The 24966-nt window shown below is 41.3% G+C and overlaps 1 protein-coding gene across 17 annotated transcripts in view; it reads right to left on the bottom strand.

Moving 5' to 3' along the window:
- shank3a (SH3 and multiple ankyrin repeat domains 3a) overlaps nucleotides 1-24966 on the bottom strand; it is a 105013-nt gene that overhangs the window by 11199 nt on the left and 68848 nt on the right. For 12 of the 17 annotated variants that reach the window (XR_011086960.1, XM_068651031.1, XM_068651033.1 and 9 more), the window contains 10 exons: nucleotides 17778-17891; nucleotides 8792-8867; nucleotides 7216-7269; nucleotides 6353-6435; nucleotides 3861-3985; nucleotides 3131-3266; nucleotides 1451-1531; nucleotides 1051-1074; nucleotides 377-504; nucleotides 182-287 (listed from right to left, as the gene is read on the bottom strand). Coding sequence is in view for 16 of the 17 variants with exons in the window: in XM_068651031.1 (XP_068507132.1) it covers nucleotides 182-287; nucleotides 377-504; nucleotides 1051-1074; nucleotides 1451-1531; nucleotides 3131-3266; nucleotides 3861-3985; nucleotides 6353-6435; nucleotides 7216-7269; nucleotides 8792-8867; nucleotides 17778-17891 (927 nt within the window). In the remaining variant the exon portion in view is untranslated. The remainder of the gene's footprint in view (nucleotides 1-181; nucleotides 288-376; nucleotides 505-1050; nucleotides 1075-1450; nucleotides 1532-3130; nucleotides 3267-3860; nucleotides 3986-6352; nucleotides 6436-7215; nucleotides 7270-8791; nucleotides 8868-17777; nucleotides 17892-24966) is intronic. The other 5 variants (XM_068651034.1, XM_068651037.1, XM_068651038.1 and 2 more) reach the window with 3 other exon arrangements.

Below are 24966 nucleotides of genomic sequence, written 5' to 3'. Positions count from 1 at the left end.
TTGGCATAGAGGGGGGACAATTTCTCTTCATGGCATCATAGCATGCCACCATCTGCTTGAGCTTGGTGAATTTGACACTATCTGTTTGCTCATTTTTACTGGTTAGCACTACGCAATAGTGAGTTTAGCCTTATGTGTGCTCGAATGGATAGTGCAGTAACAGAATAGGTGATTGTTTTACCAAATGACTTGGTCCTGGCCATCCCCTTAGGTAGTGCCATATGATCTCTCTCCATGGCTGGATGAAAACCTCCATGTAGAGTCATCCCTTGTCGCTCAAACAGTGACTGCAGCCAGACGCCCCACAAAACATTCAAATGTGAATCGTTATGTGTTTTTTCGAGCGAAGTACTGATCTTTGAATATGTGCACTCACACTGATCTCTGCTGGTGTTATTCTTCTGCTGGTGGGGCGCTGTTTGACGGTGGCTGCTCTGTAATCTGGCTCCGGAGGCTGAGAACGCAACATAGACTCCTGCGACGCCAGCATCTCGTCAAGTCTCTCTGTTGAGAAGGTAAACGAACCGGAACAAAGTAAGTAAGAAAGCAATGAGACACACGAGGAGGCACTGTCACCATATTTTTAAACTTGCTAAACATAATAGAGAATAATGATGAAAAATTATGATCTATGACGAATGGCATTTTAATTTGTAATGCAGTGATTTGCCAAATGTGGTACATGAGCTCCCTCTTGTGTTATAGGAAATAATCACTTAATTAAAGCTTCAAATTACTAGGTATAACGGTAGTGGCTTGATTATTATTATTATAGGTTTTTAATCCGATATAATAAATTTGTCAAGCACAGTTCAATTTGATTTTTTAAGTACAACACTTTAATTTTATAGGATTCTGTGTTGAAACCTTAAGTACAATTTCAATGTAGCTTTTGTGTTCAGTACATTTGAAATGAATGATTCAAATAGTTTCTTTTAAAATTTCCTACATTTAAACACACTATTAATATTTAAACATCTGTTGTTACAGTCGCTTATAGTGTAAATATGTTTCCCTGCCCAGAGAAGTGATAAAACCTCTGCATCTCACCTCCTCTTCTCCTCCGAGCAGAAGCTTGGTAGACAATGAAAGCGTCAGCAGAAGAGAAAAAAAAGCACAAGGACATGCCAAGAGAGAAGTAACTATTGTCAAGGTTAGTGGAAAAAAGGAAAGTGGAAAAAGGAGCAGTATGGAAAGCCTTTTGAGCATTTGTACGATATCCACGGACTACTTCACTCTTTGAATATAGTAAGACAAATCATCAGAACAGTAAAACGACTAGGGCGCTCTAGTGAAATACTGTGTCTTAGTAGAACTGTTTTTTTTTTTCACAACTGCTCTCCACTAAAGACCTCAAGGTGCACAAGAAGCATATCGAACAAATGTTCAAACAGCTTTCCACAGAGAATGCCAGCGTGGAGAGGGCATGGCCAAAACCGCCAACACTCACCCAATTCTTCCAGCTCGGCCGTCATGGACTTGGAGCGCAGCGTAAGCGTGGTGCTGGGGGCTCTTTTGGGGGGTGGCGGTGCTGTGGAGAAAAGGCACGGCGTTGAGGAGGACCATGATGGTGTTGAAGACCGTGATGAAAACTCTTTGGCTTTGCGGCTCAGTGCCCTCCGGGCTTCCCGCAGACGGCCGGCCCATGCCGCTGTCGCCTTTGTTTTGATCGGATCCAATTTGGACGAAGTGCTAAGCAGGGAGCCCGACTTCTTCATCGCGAGGCTCGGTTAGTTGGGAGGTGTTCCTTCTCTGTCGCTCCCGCACATAACATTGAATCGAGGGAAACCGTGGTCCACTATTTGAAACGCAACAAAACAGCAGCTCGGGCACGCAAGCGGGTCCTCGTTGACTTGGGTCCTGATTTACAACTGTCTTGAGCTTTTAGTAGATCTGCTCTTTTTCTTCATGGGAAATTTGTGAGAGCACAGCAAGCACAAAACAAAGTTTCCAGTGATGGAATTGGAAGAATTGGTGTGGAAAATTAAACTAACATAAAACTGAGTTATAGAATAGAGACGCTTGGCTCTAATAATTTTGAGGAAAGAGCAAGTACATAAAAGCCATGTTTTGTTTTGTTTAAAACTCTCAAAATAACTTACTACTTTGGGAGAAAATTTGATGATCACATTGTGTATGTTAAACTCATCTAGTGTATTCGCATCAACCTCTCACAGCTCATGCAAAATGAACTGCTCAGCAATTTTGCCCATTTGCAGAAGCGATCCTGGGTGCGCTCAGTTAGTCCGTCAGCATTCACATCTGCTGGTGTGAACGACTTTATCCCTGTTTTTTCATGTGCAACCTTTTAAGAAAACAACCCCTTGGAGGACAAAACGTCGTCTGTGCTGACAGATGGAGAGAGGACAATCAGCTAAGGAGAACGATATGCACCAGACATCACTCCTCCTCCCTTGAAGAAGTTTGGTAATCCTTCTTCAAACACTCAGTGTTGCAGTCTCCCCAAAAACTCAGTGCAAAACATTCGTGTCCTTCACTGAAGAAGCATCAAATCCTTTTATCCTTCATGTGGCACTTGTTGTAAGTCCACAGTCCTGGTATTCATCGGTTCTGTATGTGTGTGGGTCGTGCTCATGCTGCAGCATAGTGGAGACGGAGGTGAGAGAGGGAGAGAGAGAGAGAGAGAGAGAGAGAGAGAGAGAGAGAGAGAGAGAGAGAGAGAGAGAGAGAGAGAGAGAGAGAGAGCGAGAGAGAGAGCGAGAGAGAGAGCGAGAGCGAAACCAGTCCGAGAGGCAGAGAGAGCCTGTTGCTATAATGCAATGCTTAATTTCAAACGTGTGGTGTAGTCGCCATGACAACAGTGGCAAGAAGCACCAAGGATGTAGAGGTGCGGGGAGACTTTGTATTTTTCATGTGCATTTCATTACAGAGCAAGAGGTGTGTGGTAAAGTCTGAAATCCATCTGAAAAACAGCCGTAATTGTAGGCAATGAATGGATTAGTGCCATGCTCAGCAGTAGTCGGCGATCAGATTAGCATCTCCCCCAATTGTCCATTTTGGAGAGTTTATGGCAGCTGAGGTGCGTGCAACTACACAGAGTTTTTCAAAGTCATCTCCCACAAATGTCAATTGATTTGTGTTTCCTCTCCCAATATTTGGCGGCGTTTACCTTTCTTGCGGACAACTTCCTCCGACTCTGGCTTACGGGTGACAGAGACCACCTTCATCAACAGCCGGTTCCCTCCTTGCCGGATCAACGACACCACTTGCTTGTGGCCGACCTTCACCACGTTCACGCCGTTCACCTAACGGGTGGCAGAAAATTTTTAAGTTGCTGTCTTTAATGTACAAGACGAATCAAGAGACAGTGGGAGCTTGACTTACGAGTGAGTGCCTCAATTTACTGTAAAGTTGGCATTTCCGTCATATATATCGCTCCAACAAGTCCATACATATCCCAACATAACAATTCCATTTGGTTCTATTTGATCCACTTGCACCTTTTAAATCCAAACTGATTTTCCGATTCAACCAGTTTTTTTGTTGCACCTTAAGTACGAATCATACGACCTCCTTTTGAACCCCAGGAAGGATTTTTAGTCAATTTGCTGAAGAAGATTAGCGGGAATCCATAGAAACTTGAACTTGGAGGCCATGGCGCACACAGCACAAATAGCAGCACAATGTCTACTGGAAATGAACCAAAAAAAGCCAAAAAGGTCTTTATATTTTTTTAATGATGTTTTAACTTTACTATTTCTCTATTTATTTTTTGAAGAGGAGCCTTGAGTGGACCAAGGGCATTTCCATTGAGTTTCTACTTTTCACACAGGAGTCAAAATGTGACTTTTTTTTTTTTTAAGTCAAGGTGTAAATTTTGTGTGTGTGAGCGCAATTACCTCGATGAGAAAGTCTCCCGTCCTCAGTCCAGCCCTCCAAGCCACCCCCTCCATGTCGACAGACTCCAGATATTGCAAAGCGGGGAACGCTGGGGTCGGCGTGAACTCTTCGATGGGGGTCTCGGCTAAGCCAGTAAATAAGAGGATTTAGTGGTCACATTGCTAAGCATTTGGCATAATCGAAAAAGGAATGTTTTCAGCTTTCCAGTGATATCGACCATTACGCTACGCCACTCATGACATTATTACCACAGATGTGAATAATTTTGGTATGTGTGCCTAATTACGCTACTTGAACGTACTGCAATAGACCAATTAGCAGCCAGTGGGGTCTAACATAACAGTTATGTGTATAATAATAAAACGACAAAGAGAAATTGATTTCCAATCTTTTGAGATACTTATTGACTTGAGTACTTTTTAAAAACTGCAATTTTGGAACACTTCCCAATGTTCAGTCCATGAAAATGAAACGTGGAATTGACGAAAGAGGCGCACGTTTGACCTACCGTAATTTTCTGACTATAAGTCGCACCGGAGTATAAGTCCCACCAGCCATAAAATGCACAATACAGTGAAAAAAAACATATACAAGTCGCACCGGAGTATAAGTCGCACTTTTGGGGCAAATTTATTTGTCAAAATCCAACACCAAGAACAGACATGAACCAGCAACAACAGGCTAAACGATATGGTATGCTAACGTGACATATACACAAACGAGGAGCTGAGAACGGGCCTGAGTAACATTCAGAGTTATTCAAATAAGTATTACATAAATAACACGTTTATCAAACCATCTGTGTCACCCCAATTCATTGAATCCATCGATCGTCCTTTATGTAAACAATGCCGCGTATGCGCCACATATGCGCCGCTGACATCGGACTCGTAAGTTGCATTTCTAATTATTCCACAGACCCATATAAAGATATATAAAGTATATTTCAAATAACTATCATATAACAACAATATTATCAAACCATCTGTGTCACTCCTAATCATTAAATCCATCGATCAAATTCCTCGTCCTTTATGTCAACAACGCCGCGTGCGCGCCGCACAGATCTAGTATACAACTATATTGTAGCGTTAACAAAGTACCAGGAAACACGTAGGTTTGGTAAACGGCTCTTTATTTAACAAAACAAGAATTCAATGAGCCAACAACTACTGAACTGTAATGATAAAAACATATACAAGTTGCTACACGAAATGAAATATATCAAATAACTATAACATAAATGCGTTTTTCAAACCTTGTGTCAATACAAATCATTAAATCCTTCAAACGTGGGGCCCTTCGTCATCCCGTGATAGAATCCTTTGTCCTTATGTAAACAACCGCCGCGCTGCTGACGTCACTTGCAGGTCAAATGACTGTAATCCCTTGCTACATCGCGGTTCGTTTATCACGGTTTCACTACATCACGGATTTTTGAATTTTAAAAATTTGCAAAATAATTCACATACAATTCGCTCCTGAGTATAAGTCGCCCCCCCACCCAAACTATGGAAAAAAAAAAACACGACTTATAGTCCGAAAATTACGGTACTAAGTCATTATTGCCTTGTATCTCGAATCTACTTTACCTGTGCAAATTTAGACGACTTTTGTTTGTACGTGCGTGTGTGTGTGCGTGCGTGTGTCTTTCAATGGACAGTAAAATACAGCTCCACAGGTAGTGAGCAAGTAACGGTGGTAACAGTGACAAATAAAAGTAGGTTCCTGCCAGGGTAAGCGCACCACCCTGACACTCCCCCCACCCCTCCCAAAATGGGGATTGGGTGGGGACGGCTGGGGGAACATGTGCTAAAAGAGTAAAAGATAATCACACTAAAGAAAATAATTAGCTACTCTCGCCATACTGGTGGAAAAGGTGGAGACAATGATGGATGGAGAGGTTGTCAAGCAAGATGAAAAGAAGGAGCGAGGGAGGAGGCGAGTAAACATAAGAAAAAGCAAGAGGAGCAGTGTCTGCTAAATTGGAGTGCCATGTGTGAGCAGCAGATGGCACAGCGAGTTGGCAGCTGACACACACACACACACACACACACACACACACACACACACACACACACACACACACACACACACACACACACACACACACACACACACACACACACACACACACACACACACACACACACACACACACACACACACACACACACACACACACAGAGTGCATCTGAATACACCAACATGTTGACCAAAGCTGCTACTGACTCATACGATAGATTCATTGGCAGCACAGTCGACTAGTGAAAAGGTTCTTCAAAACTCTCGTGTGGTTTTTGCAGGATGGCACAGTGCTTGTGTGGGGTTTCTACCAAAATGCAAACCATGCAGGAAAGTCAGAGCCTGGATTCAAAGTCACAGCCTGAGAACTAAGAGGCAGGACGCGTTAATCGCAGGGCCACCATGCCACCCTATGTCCTGGCCAGGAAATAACTCTAAAATCCAAAATGATAAGAATAATGCTCACCTTTTGCTCCACGCAGTACAAACCCAAAGCCCTCATTTTCTCTCTTCTGTAAGACGGCATTCTTCTCCTCTATGATGTAATCACTGGGGAGAGAATAGATGAGAAAAGTCAGTATGATTCTGGAAAAAGAGTGTTCCTATTTTCATGCACGCACACACACACACACGAGCAGCTCAGAAGCATTTTAAGAATGGATCAATCTTCTGCCTCTGAAGTGACACACACTAGAGACATGACGCTAATGAAAGCGTAAATTCATCGCTGTCTCATTCCAGTTGTTCACATTTGATGGAGAAATGCAGACTTAAAGCACAAGTGGAGTCAAAAATTGTCTTTGCAATAAGAGGTTCTATGTACTCCCAGTAGTCTGAACATGGCAATCTGAATTATATTTCATTCGTGGATTATTTATTAAGATGATTAAGCGACCCGTATTCCACCATTCACGACTGGCTGACATTTTATGCAGCACGCCCCGCTGCTGTCAACAGAAATCAGCGCCAAAGTTTGCGACTGTCACGTGATCAAACCCAGGTAAGCCAGATTCTATTAACCATTCCAGACCCCGTCCAGTTTTTGAGGACAGGGTAGGGGATAGAAAATTCAGATTTCGAGTACATATTTTTAAATGTTGGGAGTAGAAGAGTCATCAGAAAAAGAATGACAAGCCTACCTAGACACAGTGACCTTTGAAATATTTGTCCTTTGTTTCTTCTATCAAACGCTTAACATCAAATACACTTGAATGCAAACCAAACACACATGGCTTGGTAACGTTTTTGCAGCAGCGCGTAAAATCACCCAATGATTGCGCTCGCTCTCCTGTTAGCTTAGCAACACATCACTTGGCACTCAAGACTTACCGAGAGAACACAGAGTTTGCGCTGGTGCAAATGGCTGATCGGAAACAAACCTTTCTGCAAGAAGCCAAAGGCGTTCTGTAGTAAGTCATACAAAACTCACAGTTCCGGGACTTGTATTTAATTGATCAGAATGAAGCAAAAATGTAAGAATGTTGTCCGACCAGCAAAAAACAGATTATGCGCAAGGTTTGAATTGGGGTGACTGGATTTTTGATGGTTAGTGAAGATGTTTCACTTTTAAAGAGTAAGACAGAGAAACATCTCCATCAACAATGGAATATAAGCCTGCACACCCTTGTTTAAATACCAATGACATCTTTTTGAGAGCATATAATAAAGTGGCTGTACAACTGACTTTAAAGTCCACCAGTTCTCCTAAAACATCCTCAGTTTGCTCAAAACGCTGCAGCTTCGCGGGGTTAAGAGTTTTGGATTTTCTTTTTAATAATTAGCTTTTATTTCAATTGTGATTTTTTTTATAGTTCGTTTTAATTATTTTTTGGAGCGGGTCTGTTAGATTATTTTTTTTCTAAAAATGTTTTGCTTTAGTTAAGTTGAGTTTTAAAAATTAGTTTTAGTATTAGCTATAAAAACAAAATTATTTTTCATCTAATTCTAGTACTTTTTAGTTTGTATTACAACCATAAAATGGGTATTTCAGAATTCATTTTAAAATGAAAGAAAATAAAACTGTTGAGATGTGAAGCTTTTCAGTTTTGCTGGGATGTCTACTTATGACAATTTTTGGTTGAATACGATTAATGAACTGTCACTAACCTCATTTAACTAAGAAATGTTCAAGTCCAGTGTACCAGAAAAAAAAAAAAATCTACATCTGCCCTTTAGGATGTGCTTCTTTTGGTCCCTAACATGTAATTTAGATTTCAGTGTCAGACTTTCTGTGCCTTGACAACGGCCACGTTTACATATTGGATGCTTATGGTTGTCGACTGTCAAGTGTACCATGCAAGTCCATAAAACCCGGAGCTCCGGCGACACAAATGACATTTAGAAACTCAAAAAGCAGGGAAGAAATAAATGAAAAGCTGACATTTCATTGAAAGGCAGGGAAAGCTATCGAAACAATGTCTGTGTGGCAGAGTCATATTAAAACTGTCGCTTTTCCATTGAAATTACCTGCAAGCTAAAAGCAATAAATACAAAACGAAATGTTTGTAATATTGGCAGCTCAAGCGATGACAGCTTGGACAAATTCATAGAAAGTTATGCCCACATAGTATATTTGCATTCTAATGACGTTGCCTTTATATACCACCACAGCAAATTTGAATACAACGTTCAGAAAAAAAAATCTGTATTTTTGTTTTTATGACTTTAAAGTAGGGCAGTTTGACAAAGAACATTAGAGGAGGCTTAATAAATTAAAGCAAATCAACTCAACACTGCTTCAGATCCAGTGTACTGTTGTGGGGGACCGAGCGAGTTCAAATTCCACCAGTGCTGTGGCGGCTTGTTGCCTTTAGGTGGCAGCCAATTCCACAACAGATTTTTCTTTCCAGCGGCACTGACCCGGTCTAAATGAACAAAATTTTAGCACACGTGAGCAAGGCTGTACCTGTATGAGGTGAAGTTGTCATAGGATCCCACAGTGTAGTGTCTGAACAGTCTTTTGGTGCGGTCTTCTCGAGTCTCTGAAAAACAAAACACCACCACAATGATACAAGGATTTTCATTATCATGAATGGTCATACATTAGACTTAGATGATGTGTTAAAATGTTAATCCTACTCCTTAAAACAACAGCTCGACTGTTACCAAAGATGATATGTTGCTGTCATTCATGATTTTGATACTCTAATATTTCCATAGAGTTGGCAATATACATATAACAATAAAAAAAAAAAAAACTTTCACAGCATCAGAATATTGGTTCTGATTATTTTCATCTTTATTGTTAGTTGCTTTCTACATTTGTATGACATGTTCAATTGTTACTTATTGCATGGCTTGCCCAGTCAAAGGAATTTTCAATACAGCCAAATGTGAAAGAATTAAATGTTAAACCACCTCACTTTTTCAGATGTAGTACGGTATATTTGTTAAGTTCATTTTTTTTCTAGAACTATGGTTTTTCAAATGTTTCAATCCAATTGGAATTGATCATATTTGCATCACTACTACATTATTAGGTAACAATTTTTATAGTATTAATGTTCAAACTCTACATAATCGAAGTGACTTACGAACATGCTTTGAATATTTTACAAAACCATATTTTTTTTTCCAATTCATTCTTATTTCATCTGCCTTGTTTTCTACTATGCAAGTGGATTTTAGTTCACATTCGGTCTATTTGATTCTGTGTGTGTGTGTGCGCGCGTGTGTGCACGTGCGTGTGTGTGTGTGTGTGTGTGTGTGTGTGTGTGTGTGCGTGTGCGTGCGTGTGTGTGTGTGCAAGCGTGCCTGAGTGTGCGCATGTACGTGTGGATGTATGTGAGACTAAATATAACCTGCCCATGCCAACAAATTTTTCCATTTTGCGCTCAAGTCTGACACATCATCCGTCACCTCCCGGTCACTGTACTGTAGCATTTAGAATATTTATTCTTGTGTCGGCTGTCACTTGTATTTCCAGTTTAACCCCTCAGAGAATACGGTATACACTTAGCAACTGCTTTAACGTCTGTTTGATGTGTGAAGATGGACAAGATTTATATTAAAAAGACCTCTCGCTCACACTTACAGTCACCAGGGTCGAGCAAAACTATATATGCACTTTTGAAATGAATGTTTACAGGCACCGTGAATATTGGCAAAGAAATTAATAACAAAATGTTGATTTTAATGCAATACTGAACTGGTACAAAAGAAAGGAAGGCAGGAAAGTAGTTCTGAGAAAAGGAAGAAAGGATGCAAAATAGGAAGGAAAAAATGAAGGAATGAAGGAATGAAGAATAAAGGAAGGAAGGAAAGTAGGAAAGTAGGTGGTCAGAAAGGGAAGTAGTAAATCATGTTGAAGGTTGAAGATAAGAAAGCCAAGCAGAAAAGCAGCTTTAAACCACAGAAAGAAGCAGGTAAGGATGGGTGAATAGAAATCAACCGGGACAGAAGGCAGGCAGAAAAGGTGTTTGATAATAAGCCTGTCAAATAATACACAAACAGACCAAACTTAGCCCTGTTATCTGTGCTACAGTTGATGATGTTTCGGCAAACAGGATGACAACGTATCACTACGTAGCCTGTTTAGCACAAAAGTCATTGCAAGGCACCCAGGGGTCGTTTTGCAAGCGTTACAGCGACGGGCAACTCTTATGGACGATGCGCTCCTGGACACACCAACATCTTCGGTGCCCTTTTCTCAAGGTCAAACACAGCACACACACACAGCCATTCTCTGAACCTTGCTGAAATGGGAATTAACCTACACTGTCTTGCCGCCGATAGATAAGAGCTGCAGACAAACATACACACACAGACACGCACAATTGCACACTTATCGAGTCATTGACTTTCCTCCCACACCCTGACTCATTTGATTTTCCCCGCTCATGCTGGGAATGTTAACCTCTTAAACTAGGTAAATTAGGGCCTCAAGCAGTGGACAAACATGCTGATAATCAGGTCCGATTTGAGAATTCTGTCTTCTTTCTGACCAAAGTCAGGAAAGACATGCTTGTCAGATGCCTCGAGAACATTATCCTATTTGGTTGTCTGGTAGTGTGGGGTGTGTTATGAGAGTTTTTTTCTCTCCCTATCTACTCAGAATATAGTTATAGCCAACAATCACAAATGCTAAACCAGTTTAACAATTGCAAGGGTAAATCCTTGCTGCCTCTCACAGGTCAGTCATGGTTCGATGAGAGACTCTGGTTTGGGGAGGAGACTCATGATTGTGGGTGTGAAGATATCAAAAAGAGTAGTAAGAAAAGACAATTTTTTTTTCGTTGTCATGTGTGGGGTTTCTCAAATCGATTTAGATGTAAAAAAATCGGTCTGGCCCCCACTTCCTCAAAACAAATCCCTATGAAACCAATTTGTTCGTCTAACCCTAAACTGTTGACAAGAAGATTTTTTGAACCAAAAGTCCTGCTTAGTTCAGGATAAAGTTAGCCTGCTGACAATAGTAGAGGGTGAGAGAAGGGACAGCAAGTGGAGAAAGTCAGCAGAAATCCTCCAAAGTGCACATCACTTTTAGTCACAGTGTTCAGGGTAAAGAGTGAAGGTGGAGGTGAGGTGTTGTCTACCAGTCAGAGACATCTCATTGAGAGAGAAGAGAGGCTTCCTGTCAAACAGTCCTGACAGCTAAATGACAAAATAGCTTGTTGGTTCAGGTTGGTTCCTTCCTGGAAAAAAACAGATGTCGTGATCACAGAGTCCGTGATTTGGACAAAGTCCTTTTTGGACCACACAAGGATTTGGCGTTGTAAAAATAGAAACCTTGTCATAATGTTTGTTAGCAGTAGATGTCAGGAACTAAAAACGATGAGAAACACTTGTTTTGTTTGGGGTTACGCATATGGTTTTGTTGTGGTTTTGTACTGGTCTGGCTGGTCGTACGAGCAAGACCAGCAGCAATAGCAAATTAAAACAGTCAAGATTCAAACAGTCGAAAATTTAGTCACTAGGCAACCTGCTCCATGAACTTAGCACCAGGCCATCAATTTGCCAGGAGCTAGTGACAACGAGTGACTAGCGAAAAATCGACTTAGTAACAACATATTTGTTCTTGGTTACGTCCCACCACTGGACTTACCCCAATAAAAATCACGCCATAACATGCCGGCTTGCTCCGCCTTCACCATCGTCATCACCCAGTCCATCCTGCTACACACCACAGGCAGCTCGGACACCAGCAGTTCATTTTTTGACGCAGGGGTTGGTCCCCTGAGATGAACCTTGCGAGATGCCGGCCTTCCACGCTCGCCTTTCCCACATTTTTCCTTCACGAACAGCCGAAAGTGTGTCAGACTCTTTCAGCCTCCAGCAAACAACCGCTTCTCATTTCCATTTTCTCTCTCTCTTTCTCTCCCTCGCTCCCTTTCTTGCTCATTCAGATTTTGGTGGGTTGGCTCAAAGAGCCTTTGGAGAGCTCCTCGTTACCACCCGAGTGTCGTCATGGAGTGAAAATACCTCGGCTCTTGTCAAAGTGGAGGGAGCCTTGAATAATTCAGTACAAATGCACTCACAACAACAAGAGGGTTTTGTCCAAGCTTGCCGAACCCTGCGAAGCCCGCTGACTAACACCAAGTCAGTGGCTCAATGATAAACGCTTCTTACTGTGACGATAATGTTAACACATCTCAAGCCTTCAATAAATCTCAGGTCACATTTGACCTATTTTTGATATTTGAGAGTAATAAAAACAACTTTGAAGTCACCCTAAACTCGTGATACAAAATTGACTGAAATAAAAATATTTATTTATGAGTGACTTTCTCGTCGCTGGGCTGATTTTTTTTTCTGTATTTGTAAGCAATGATTTGAGTTAAAACTGCCAGATGACAGCTGAAAACTGAAAAGTGGACTTTCCAGTAATATAGAATGTGATTGAAATATTTCGGCGGGAAAATCTGCCTTCTCTGCCCTCATCATATGCCTTTAATGTAATGTTTAATCAATGAATCAATTTAATTCATGTATCCATCCATTTACTAGATGTAATGAATTAATTTAATTAATTTCTTGCCTTTGTGACTAAAACTAACCAATCTGAGATTGCAGAAACAGAAGGCATGGCTGAGCCCAGACTGAGGAGACTCTTGGCGGGCGGCTATTCAATTCCGGTGAGCAACAAAAATGAGAAAGAATTAATTGGAAAGCTCTTTATTACATGTCATGGGACATTTCGATTTGGCAATACTCTGTGTTATGATGAACACAGTGATTTTTGAAGCTAGCGTGTTTGCCAATTTGGCAGACATCAAGCTTCAGGCATTGAATGTATAAAGTATATGAAAAAAGTATGAAGGACAGTAATGAAGGCGATTTACAGTGAAGCGTGCCCTGGGACTCGCACGCTGGCGTATGCCTAGAAGACAAGTGCGTTTACGTGCAAGTGACCTGCTGTCCTCCAATCAGGCTCCCTTGTCAAATGCGATACGTCTTCTTCTTTAGCGGAGCAGCTTGGCGGTGATTCATTCCTGCCATCATGCCGCCGCCGTCTATTACCATGTGATATGGCTTGCGTTAGAGATGCCTCGCATTGCACCTGACTGACTTCTGATGAAAAGCAGTTTGTATTCGACACACATACATACTGATACAGAAATGCTCGCAGCCACTTACATGCACACACAGACTTGGAAAAGGGGGCGCTTCTTGAGCTGCCGGTCCGATATTGCCGACTCAGCTGAACTTTAATACCAGACGCGTCTTCCAAACTGTGCTTTACAGTCTGCGCCTGGCACCCCTTTCTAATAATAAGATGGATTAGTTGGCTACGCTAATGTGTGTGTTGACGCTACACACCATACAGAGACCATCAGTGTAGTGTGTTTCTCCATTTTTACAGCCACCAGTTGCTTTTGCAACCAAAATTTGCAGCTGAATGCAAGTTTCATGCATGTCTTTTTGAGGGGACAGCAAACAGATATTTGGTGTCTCTGCAAGAAGCGGCAGAGAGGGGATAAGAATGGTGACAGGCATACTGAGGGTGTGCACACACAAAAGGCCTTAATGTCAGATGTGTTAACATGACATTTTAAGTGTGAAGGGCAAAGACTGGACTTGTCTGATAACATGACAAGAGAGGAAAATGAATAGAGAGGGGAAGGCAAGAATGACACACACCTTTTCAGTGTTCATTTAACATATTAAAGATTAAATGCTTTTTTTTAAGTTTAACAGCACTCCGTTTAATACAGTGATGTGCTCTTTGCACATAATAGTAATAATAATAGAATTACAGCATGAGTCTAAAATATAATGAAATATTTCAAACGGTTATTTCTGCAAAATACTGCATATATGCAGATGCTGTTCATAAAGTAATTCCTGAGAAACATGTTTACATAATTAAAGACTAAAAAGAATATTTCAAATGAGTCCCAGAAATGTCCATATTTTTGTGATGCCTTATCTATAGAATGGAAATTATGATTACATTGATTCTAATCTTATAATAATAAATGCTATATTATGTTAAGCACATTTCTGAAGTTGCTTGAAATGCTTTCATTGAATTAATGGCCATTCTGCCCTAAACTTTACATATAGTAGAGGTGCCTGAATAAGTTTTTTTTTTTTTTTTTTTTACTATTAAACCTAAACCTTACCCCTTAAAACCTCTATACCTGAGTCAAATATGGCAACATAATAATAATACATTCTCAACCGAATCACAACTTCCGCGTATCTAATTTTATGGCCGGCGAGTGTTTTCAGCAGGTGTTCCCTCACGAGTGCATTGCATCATCGCTCTCTGTCTCTCTCCCTCCATCCACACTGCCGCAGCCACGCGGGTGTTTAAGCATTCCGAGGGTGTGCAGACACATTTCCAAACTTCTTAATGGCTGCACTAAAAATAGCACCGACTGGGAACGACAGAGCTGATTCATGCAGCTGTGAGTCAGTCAAGAGCACGCCGGTCAATGAGAAGCAGGTGCCTCTTAAAACGAAACCAGCGCCCAATCGACCATATAGCTTTTTCTATCGCGGAGAAATAAGCGCCTTTAAATGGCCACAGGTGTTGTTTTTTTTTTTTTTTTGCATACACGTTTATTTATTCAAGTATCTATTTTCCACTCAGGTACTGAGTGCTTTTGCCACCTCTGGGTGACATTGGGATGAGGGGCACGTTTTAGGGTGGGTAAAATCCCAATCAATTGCAGACATGGGATTAACAAGAGAGTTATTGGTGAAAATGAGCATCTCACGGTCCTTGAGTAATGTCATTAGAAAGGCAAAGAAGGGCTCACATCATTATCTCCTCCATTAGCACATGTAAACAGCCTCATACGTGAGTGCATGTGTGTTTGTGTGTGACAGAGAGAGAGTGAGATGGAATGCATGTATTGAGGGTATGGCCACTTACAACCATTTAAGATCAGTGTAATTTAAAGCAGACTAATCCTCCACAACACTGTCCACTTATTCACCTATAGACATTTTTTTCCTGTGGCTATTTGGTGGCTATTCTTTTCTTTGTGCTCTTAATGAAGATGTTCTTGTAGAGGGGAATCAATTGCGTGCAGTTTTTCACTGTATGAATTTACTTTTACAACTAATCGAATCGGTACAGACCCACAAGAAGAAAAGTGAAATACTGAGATGATCTATATATTGGTCTATTTTTATTAATCATCAGGAATCCCATCAATCAGTGAGTGACATTCAATATGTGGTACTAGTACCAGTAAATTGGTACCAACTATAGTTAAGTGGACGATATCCTGGACCAACTCCAGTGAGTCTGTTAGGCTTTTGCTATGTAGACCACGCATCTCTTGTGTTGGGATTGAGGGGGGCCATTTAGACTTGCTCACGCCCACAATGGCGCAAATGCCCATTTCTAACTGCGCCTATCTACGAAATTACCCAAATAAAGTAAACTTCATCTTTGCGCACACTAAGATCTAAGATTATTTTGCACTTTGCACTAGGGCCATTGATCTACAGAAATAAGCACGTTTATGAAATAACAGTCATTGCATAACACACAATTACACACACACATACAAATTACTACAGAAATCCCTGAGCACTAGTCATCTAACCAGATACATCTTTAATGCTGTAGAAATTGATGCCAACGTACCTGAAGCTTTCAATTGCTTAGCCCCGCCCCCCAAGATGACTTACTTTTGGCACCAATCAGTTACCCCATAATAAAATTAGAAAATAGCTCCCATTGCCCAAGAGCAATGATCCATATTTCCTGGGATCAATAAGGTATTATCCTAACCACAAGGGTCCTCTGAAAGTTCCAGAAAGACGACATGTGACTCAAAACAATCTCAGCCCTGCATCATTCCTAATGACTTTAATCAATAGCTTTTGCTTTGCAGCCTCATGTTCCCCATCAGCTCTGTCACACCTTCTTTCGTCCTTTTTCTCCCTGCAACGTTGTGACCATCATTTTTCACCTGCGTCAAGATAAACGGCCGCCGACTCACCAGCAGCTGCCACCTTGCGCCGAGGCAATCTTTACTTTTTTTTGGGACTTTCCAGGGTCCATTTTGAGAGTAGAGTGATGGAGCCCTCAGAGGGATGACTGATAAGAGGGCAGAGAGGGAAAAAGAAAAAAAAAAGGCAAGAACACGGCTGCAACTCAATTGTAGATGGTGCCGTCTTGCATGCTTCACTAATCTGAGATGTATTGGCCTCGCTGTCAATGACGCCTCAATGCTTAGCTTCGGGTAAACAAAAGCCGCGCATGTGTGTGTGTGTAGACTGAAGTTGATGAGTCGGGGGAAGAGATTAATTTATCCACGCCCCAGTGTTCCTCACAAATTAGCCTGATATTTAGTAAAAAGATTACACCGACATTCCATTTCTATCATTTGGTACTGCACCCTGCACTAATACTAAAATGGGATAGAGTAAGGTTGTGGAAGTATTTAATTATACAATCAATTCAAATTAATCAGATGAAAATCTGTAATATACAGACTCTCACTGTCAAGTAATGGCAGACAATACCTCTTCATGCATGAAAGCCCTGTGAAGCAACGAAAAGATGAGATGCAAATCGCTGACATATAAAACAAAAGGAAAATAAGCGTACATTTAAACTGTTAAACGAAACCATGTCAAATTAATCTAACGAATGTTTGTAAACTTAATGCTAACATAATGTGAAACGTCATAGATGGGCTAACAGAAATTTGCATAGATAATGCGTAACAGTTACTTCAATACTTTCATCTCTGTTGTTCTGTTGAACAGAAAGCTCATAATAAATGAGACTCAACCGTGCAAAGTATTTACAACGTCTTTCGTAATATCAGTTTCATTTATGTCAAAATTGGCATCAATTTCTCTAACGTTTACATCTTTGGAATGTCACTGTGTAGTACTCCAAAGAAAAAAAATGATTACAAAGCATTCATGGAGGAAAACACAATTCTACCCATTCACATGAGATCAATTTATTCATCCTATTACCTGGACACATTGAAAGATTCTGAATGTGAAGTCAAATACAACGTCATATACACTGATGAGTGAGTGGGAAAAAAAAGTTCCCGACTCCCTCTTTAGAAAGCTATGCTTGGCTAAATCTCTTTGCTGTCCTGTAGAGTTGTCACCACTATACATCTCGCTGCTTTCTGCTTTTCTTTCTTTTTCCTTCTGCCTTCGCTACCCTCAAATCCTTTCCGAACTAACAATGCATTTAAATGGAGTATTTAGGGATTCTGCCCTTTTCTCATCGCTCTACACCCAACAACAGGGGAAATGGCAATCCTCCCTCTAAAAAAAACACTTTTACTGTGAATATTGCTACTCAGATACTATGACTCCTTTTCATCCTTACCATTAGCAAAGGTGGTAAATGCATTCACTGTATTTACTTAAATAGAAGTACTGATACTAGTGTGAAATAAAGACTAATTGTGCCCCTTTAATGTATTCACAATTGAGTATTCGTAGGCGTGCCTTACCTAGCCGAGGGTCAAACTGCCTCATCTGAACTTCTTCCACGCAGTCGGCAGGAAACCAGCCTGTCCTCCCTTTGACGTTGCCTTCCCAAAAGCCTCCTTCTCCGATGCTTAGCACTGCCGGGAAGAAAGACGCGGTATAAATTAGCACGCGTGCGTTCATAAAACAAGAATGGTCAACGTCGCCGAAGAGAGAAGGCCGAGCACTCCTCGTGGAAAAGCGACAAAGGACAGGAAAGGACAAAAGACATATTATAACTCACATAGGAATTACGCATTCCTCTTGGTGGGGGAGGCAAGTGATAGGTTTGAACATATCACCATTGTCTGTGACTGGATGGACAGTTTACATCATAAGCATATAAAGTAAAGTATGTATGAAATAAATAAATAAATAAATAAATAGAAGAATGTAGGAATGAATAAATGAATGAATGAATGAATGAATGAATGAATGAATGAATGAATGAATGATATAACTTTTATTTTGGGCAAATTAGCAACTTTATTCTAATATTACAACCTTATTTTCATAATACAGTATTACAATTTCATTGAGTCTGCTTATGTATCATGGCTTTATTCATAATACATTTATTTTACGCCTTCACATTTTATTGTACAATTTAATCTATTGTTGACCACTAGAAGGGAGCACACTTATTTAGAGAGACCATGTTAATCTGAAAGAATAATAAAAAAAAAAAAGGGAAGTACTGTATATTTCAGCACAGCCTGTATTTTCTTGAAAATGATTGACTGTAAAATCCTCTTAAATCCTGCTTTTTATGTCAACAGAAAACAATGACTGTAGGTTCATTTTATAACGTTCATCTTTGGGCAATGATTATTGAGTTTGTCAGTTTGGGAAATATGAGATCGAAGAACAAAGAGGGATCGGTACACTATTACACTGGACAATATTTATCATTCCGTGCAAGAGTTATCCATTGCTCTTGTTGTTGTATCCATTGTTTAAAAGTGTGTTTAAAGGCATTAAAAAAGTTTAGGCAGTAAATGTTATGAAAATATGCCTTGAGAGTATTTCAGTTATACTGTGGGGGTGATTCAGATCGAGGGGAGATAACTATATCCTGACTTTATTTACGTATAATGTTTTAATCATTTCATTGTGACCCTAATATTCTTGCATGACAACTCACTAGATTGTGCAGGTGTATGTAAAGACTCATCCTGTGTGGACACACTGGTGCAATGAGGCAAGACAGCACAGAGACAAATCTTGCACCGAATTGCAAGTGAATTTTTCGAGGGAGTTTGCTGACCCGCTCCTAATGATTAAACACAGCACTCCAAGGTGCGGGAAGGCTCTGCAACTAATGGAACTATCAGCGCTGAAGTGTATGATGTGCACAAAAACGATGTCAAAAAAACAGAAACAGGCAGAGTTAAGAAAGTCAAAAGGAGAAAGAGAGAACTTGCGCTGCGGTAATTAGAGATAAATGTAGAGCAGATATTGATCGTTCCCGCAGGACTCAGCCGGCTCGCTCGTTTCTACAACATTCATCCATTATCCCGTCGAGCTAATACACACATACACGCGCACACACGCGGACACACACGCACACACACGCACACACGCGGACATACACGCACACACACGCACACACACACACACACACACACACACACACACACACACACACACACACACACACACACACACACACGCACACACACACACACACACACACACACACACACACACACACCAGCTGGAAGTGAAGCTTTTTACTGAGTGTGTGCTCCTTCCAGCCGGTTGCTAGGATACGGCAGTATGATGTTGCAACCGGCCGCTAGACAGGTTGTTAAATGATGCAGTATATTTCCTCCGGCGTGGTGATGCAACCCGAGACAGTCACACAAAGCACTCAATTAGTGACGTCATAAGATGTGTCTGGAGTGTATCCTGTTTTAAATGACAAAATCTACCATCACGCTTAGAGGTTAAAATGCTTAATGCGTAAAATGAAAACATTTTTACCACTTAAAGAGTGATTATTTGAAATGTTGTGCCTGGCGAGCACAGTGTGGCTATCCTCAATTCTATCAATGGAGAACCGTCGGGAAGCACACCATGTTGCGTATCGACCACCAAGTGAAAAAATATAAGAGACGCCAGTCAGCACCGGCTCATCCGCCCTCTGTGATCTCATCTTAGCACAAGTTTACCGTGCCAGTCTCCCGGGAAAACCCCTTTCTCCCTCCTTTTCAAAAGCTTGAATCTCTCGCTAGTACACACTTGTGTTACTTCTGCACAATTGTCAACGATCAGGCGAGTAAATGTTCAGAGACGGCTCTTGAATGTTCTCACCACTTCTCGTTGACAGCAGTGACAGCGAAGGTGAAACCTCCAATTGATCCTCACCAACGACCCCTTAGTCCCTCTATGGGCCTGCCCTCAATCGATTCCTGGTGCGGGCTACCAATGTTGTAACATTACCAGGCAGATTTTTTCGTATAAACGCAGATTTGTAACCTCACAAATGCATCCTGGCAGGATTTGGAACAGGGATGTCCAAAGTACAACACAGGGGCCATTTTGGGTCCAAAGCAGAGATTTGCCTTATTGTATTTAATGACATCACGTTTTGGCTGAATTGTGCTTATCAGATCTAATCCAATATACTTTGTACTCTTGTTTGAGTATTTTTTAAAAAGCATTTTTTTGTGGACTAAAAATGAAGCAGATTATTCCACCCATTCATTTTCTGGCTTTGGTCACATGATCGTCACAATGTGAGCCTGAGGACACTGCGATGTCAATTTCAATTGAATTGTGGTCAATTCCACTCAAGAGTGGTACAGGATATAACTGCAGTGCCCAGAGGTTGCTGAAAAGTTGAACCCATCTGCTAAATATTTATTGCAGCAACAAAATATGAATAAGACTAGCATGTACAGGGGACACGTACAAAATGTTATTTCCCCCAAAATGTTGCCTTGTGTTCACGCATAGATGGCTTTCCTGGTTATGACCTCCCAGCACTGTACTGTGTAAACAACAACAGCTTGCCATGGAAGCCAATCAACATCTCAGCAGACACTAGGCTTGCTCGGAGGTCTGCATGGAGAGGTCAAGCGCATCATGGTCTGCTTTTCTGACTCATAATCACCATCCCACAGGTGAACTGGGCCAGCGTAAACACCACACACACACACACACGGAGCTACATAATCACAAATACGCCAACATATAAACTGAGTCACTGAGTCTATGCAGTGTCACGGCTTCTACTGACATGTACACGTATACTCGGAATGTGTATTTTCAAGGCTTTATGGACTGACAAAGAGTGAGGCGTCTCACAGTACAGTTAATGGCAATAAGGAAGCGTGAATAGAAATAGCAGCGATGGCAAAAAAGAGAAAATCCCCCCGAGAATGAAACAAAGGATTTGAAATGTGACTGAAGCTTCAATAGCGCCGTGACAAAGGGAGATGTCATATGCGATTAAGACAGACACAAGCTGAAAAAGAGGGAAAGAAAAAAGATGTGGATCTCCGTCGGGTGTGATGAAACGTTTGGAGGTTTTCCTCTGTGTGTGCCAAGTTGTTACTTTGAGTTTTGCCCTTGTTTAAGTCAGTCACGACTCTGCAGGTTCAGAAATAGCACTTGTGTGAGGTTGTGCAGCTATTTATAAATCACACGCCCTATCTTGCTGCAAGCTTCGATGCATCCCCATTGTGTGTGTGTGTTGCGTGTGTGCATGTGTGAGTGAGTGACCAAGTGTGATTTTATTTCGTTTTAAACTGGCGGAGCTCATTTCAATTTTGCCTATCGCATCAGGCTGAATCACTCATTTATTCCCAGCAGGATCAGCATCTTTGTTCCTGTAAATGCACATCTACTTGTACACACACACACACACACACACACACACACACTCACACAATGCCAGAGTAATTGCCTCGCATGAATTAGTTCTTTTTCCAATAGTACAATAAGCAAGAGTCAAACCCTTTCCATTTGCGCCTGTCACACAGTACAAAGGCGTGCAAATGCGTGATCATCGCAGCCCACAATGCAACTGTCCCATTTCCGGCCCTTTGAAGAATACGTTTGGGTATCTCAGGGGTCCGCGAAACAAAACAAACTTTTTTTTTTTTTTTACAAACCCCAAAAATTCTTTAAATAAAAAGCTGATAAATATTTACTCTTATGTTCCCCACAGGGCATTGGGGGAATGTGGGAAAAATGTCAATTATCTGACCTGGCAAATGGGGTTTCCAAGCATATTTCAGGGGGTGGTGCATCCAAAGCCCCCCTTGTAACTCCGCCAGTGGATACCACCTGTGTCATTCACCGCTGTGTGGGAACAGGAGTTGTTGAGTCAGGCTGCTCTCAATTAGCTGTACATGGCTGATCCTATGTCGCCTCATGCGCGTGTGAAACAAAGTGTGCGCGAGCCTTGAGTGAGGAGAGCGAAATCCAATAAGCAGAATGGGGCTGTTATTTGATTTGCTTGCCTGCTCTCTTTATTAAACGCACACACACAGAGCAGAGCAGAGTCACGTATTAATGGGACAGAACCAGACATATGAAGAGTGAGAGAACGTCAATCAGTAATTAGTTATAAATGTGTGAATACATCTTAATGTTCTACTGAGAGGCCTCCATGCTGCTGGTGAGAACATAGATGACAAAAGTAGAAGTACAGATACTTGGGTGAAACTAAGACCTGATCTCAACTAAGCTTATGTGTTTTTGTTGGAACATTTTATAGACACAGAGCAGTAGAAAATAATAAATGAGCATGAGTAAAAAAGAACAGAAATCCATTAATGAGACATTTGCATTCTGTTGCTTCCCACCACTAGGAGAGAATGAAGAAGGTGGAGCAGCCTCATCCGAGCTCTGCAGAGAGGAGGATGAGGAGCAGACAGGTAAATAAATCAAAAGCAGGCGATGGCGGCGACAAAAAGCTTTTGGTGAGTGACGATCCAAGTCAGAGCAAGAAAAAAAAGAAAGAAAGAGGAAAAGCAGAGGAGGGTGTGAGTGTTACACACGGAGGAAAACTCAAAGAATGACTCAGAGGGATTCCTCTGCTTGTCTCCTCCTCCCTCACAGGCGGCTGACTTACTTTTATAACATCGTTCCTTGCTTTAGAAGCAAATAAGAACAAAGCTGTCGAGGCCTTCTCTCATCACAGTCGTGGGAGGAGTATGCCGATTGATAATGTCTGTGACGACAGTATTTGCGCTACTGTTATTGCCGGAAGCTAGTACAAGCTGAGTGAGCGAAAGAGCAGAATTGAATGTAACACAACTATAGGGATGCTAAAATAGATCATTGCAAACCATTCCCAGTTCCTACCATGATGTTTTTTCAAAGTCGTCGTTTCAACCTCACCAAAAAACAAGTAGTGCAAAGATAATGAACATTATGTTTTAAGGTGCATGAAAATAAGTCAATTTAACATCATGCAATGAATTTTATCTAGTTTTGCTGTGTCATATTTAAAAAGTTAAGGATATTAACAGATTTGTGTCTAAAGCGCTCTTACATACTTTCTCAGTTTCACAGACATTGCAATGTCTCCAAGCTGATTGTCTTCTAGTATATCGACAGCCACATAACTGTAGTATTTTTTTCCCATTATATTTGGCATAAATGTAGAGACACTCTCGAAACCCTTCAGGCAAGGTCGCAGAAGTCGCAGTTGACCATCTTGCTGTCCAATCAGAGTGTCCGCAGGGAGCAAAGTTCCTCCCACACACTTTGTTGCTCCCTGCAGATTGCACCACCTGTCTTTCTATTCTGCCCTCACGCACACTTTGCCGTGTCTTTCTGTTTTTTAGACTAGCACTTAACTGTGACAGAAATTAAAACCCCAGCTTCCATCACACATTTTTTTTTTTTTTTTCAAATGTGCAGCGGCCACCCCGCCAACCCTACAAGCGTCTTAACTTAACAGCCAAAATAGCAAATGCAGAGGTAATAAACATGAAGAGGGAGAGCATCATGCATAACCATGAGCTAATACAGATGGAGCCAAGGATGCTCCGTTGAGAGCACGACAGGGCCGCCGCACTGACCAGATGGTTCTGAGCATCAACCATTTGTTTCTTTTTTCCTTGTACGAAGAAATATGCTTTGAAAGTCACAGAATTAAATTGACTTTTGATTAACAGAAGCTATGATTTTTAAAAAAAATCAAACACTTAGACGTTTTGCTGCAATTTAAAAATTGTAGAGGAACTGCCCATACAGGGTATTTGTATGCTTTGCATATTGATCACACACACACGCACACACATTGCATAACAAAATATCTATTCAAAAATTAGCAATTATATGATGTCAGATTGTTCCGAGTTATGTCCTCACCATAGGAACACAAAGCGAGGACCTCTGCTATCTAATGCCACGATTAGCACCCAGGCTATCGCTAATTTGCCAGCTGACACTAAACAGCAAAAAATCGAGCCACCTCACAAAGTATCACACAACCATGGCAAAAGAGAAAATCAATGGATTTGTCCGCAATGAGCACCTTTGAGCCCGTTGCTTGATAACGCCATACATGCATTGGTGTCTAAACAACAACTTGCATGCTCCAAATAACATCATGTATAATTCATTTCCATAGTCCACTGGCTTTTAACATGGGCCAGAAAGCAGGAAAGCATTCTACAGTGCAAATTGTACAGTATGTGCAATCATATGTGATGACAGCCACAACAACAACAACAAAAATAGCTTTTAGCCTTTCCCTGGCTGTATTGCAACATTAACCAATGGCTACAGATGCTATGTTTATTCTCAGTCATCCAAGAGGCGGTAAAACGAGCGAGCAAATGGAATCAAAAATCTGTGTTGCCGGTCGTAGCGGAAACCAAGACGACGTTAATATTCCGCACATAGTGGGAGCCCAAAACAAGCCCATTAATCATGTTTGTGAATGTCTAATCGCAACGTTGCTTGCGCTGCTTTTCGTTTTCACGGCTGTCTGCAAGATTTATAATGGCGTTGGGTGGAGAGCTGCATGTGATGTGTATGTGTGTGCATGTGTGCGAGAGTGAGAGAGAGAGAGAGAGAGAGAGAGAGAGAGAGAGAGAGAGAGAGAGAGAGAGAGAGAGAGAGAGAGAGAGAGAGAGAGAGAGAGAGAGAGAGAAGGCTCACAAGCTGATGAAGGTACTATGTGACACTTTGCCGAGGAAGAGAAAG

This window comes from Syngnathus scovelli, chromosome 6, assembly GCF_024217435.2.
Source record: "Syngnathus scovelli strain Florida chromosome 6, RoL_Ssco_1.2, whole genome shotgun sequence".
Taxonomy (NCBI): domain Eukaryota; kingdom Metazoa; phylum Chordata; class Actinopteri; order Syngnathiformes; family Syngnathidae; genus Syngnathus; species Syngnathus scovelli.
Note: the sequence above shows the minus strand (reverse complement) of the source record. Positions and strands in the feature narration are given on the sequence as shown.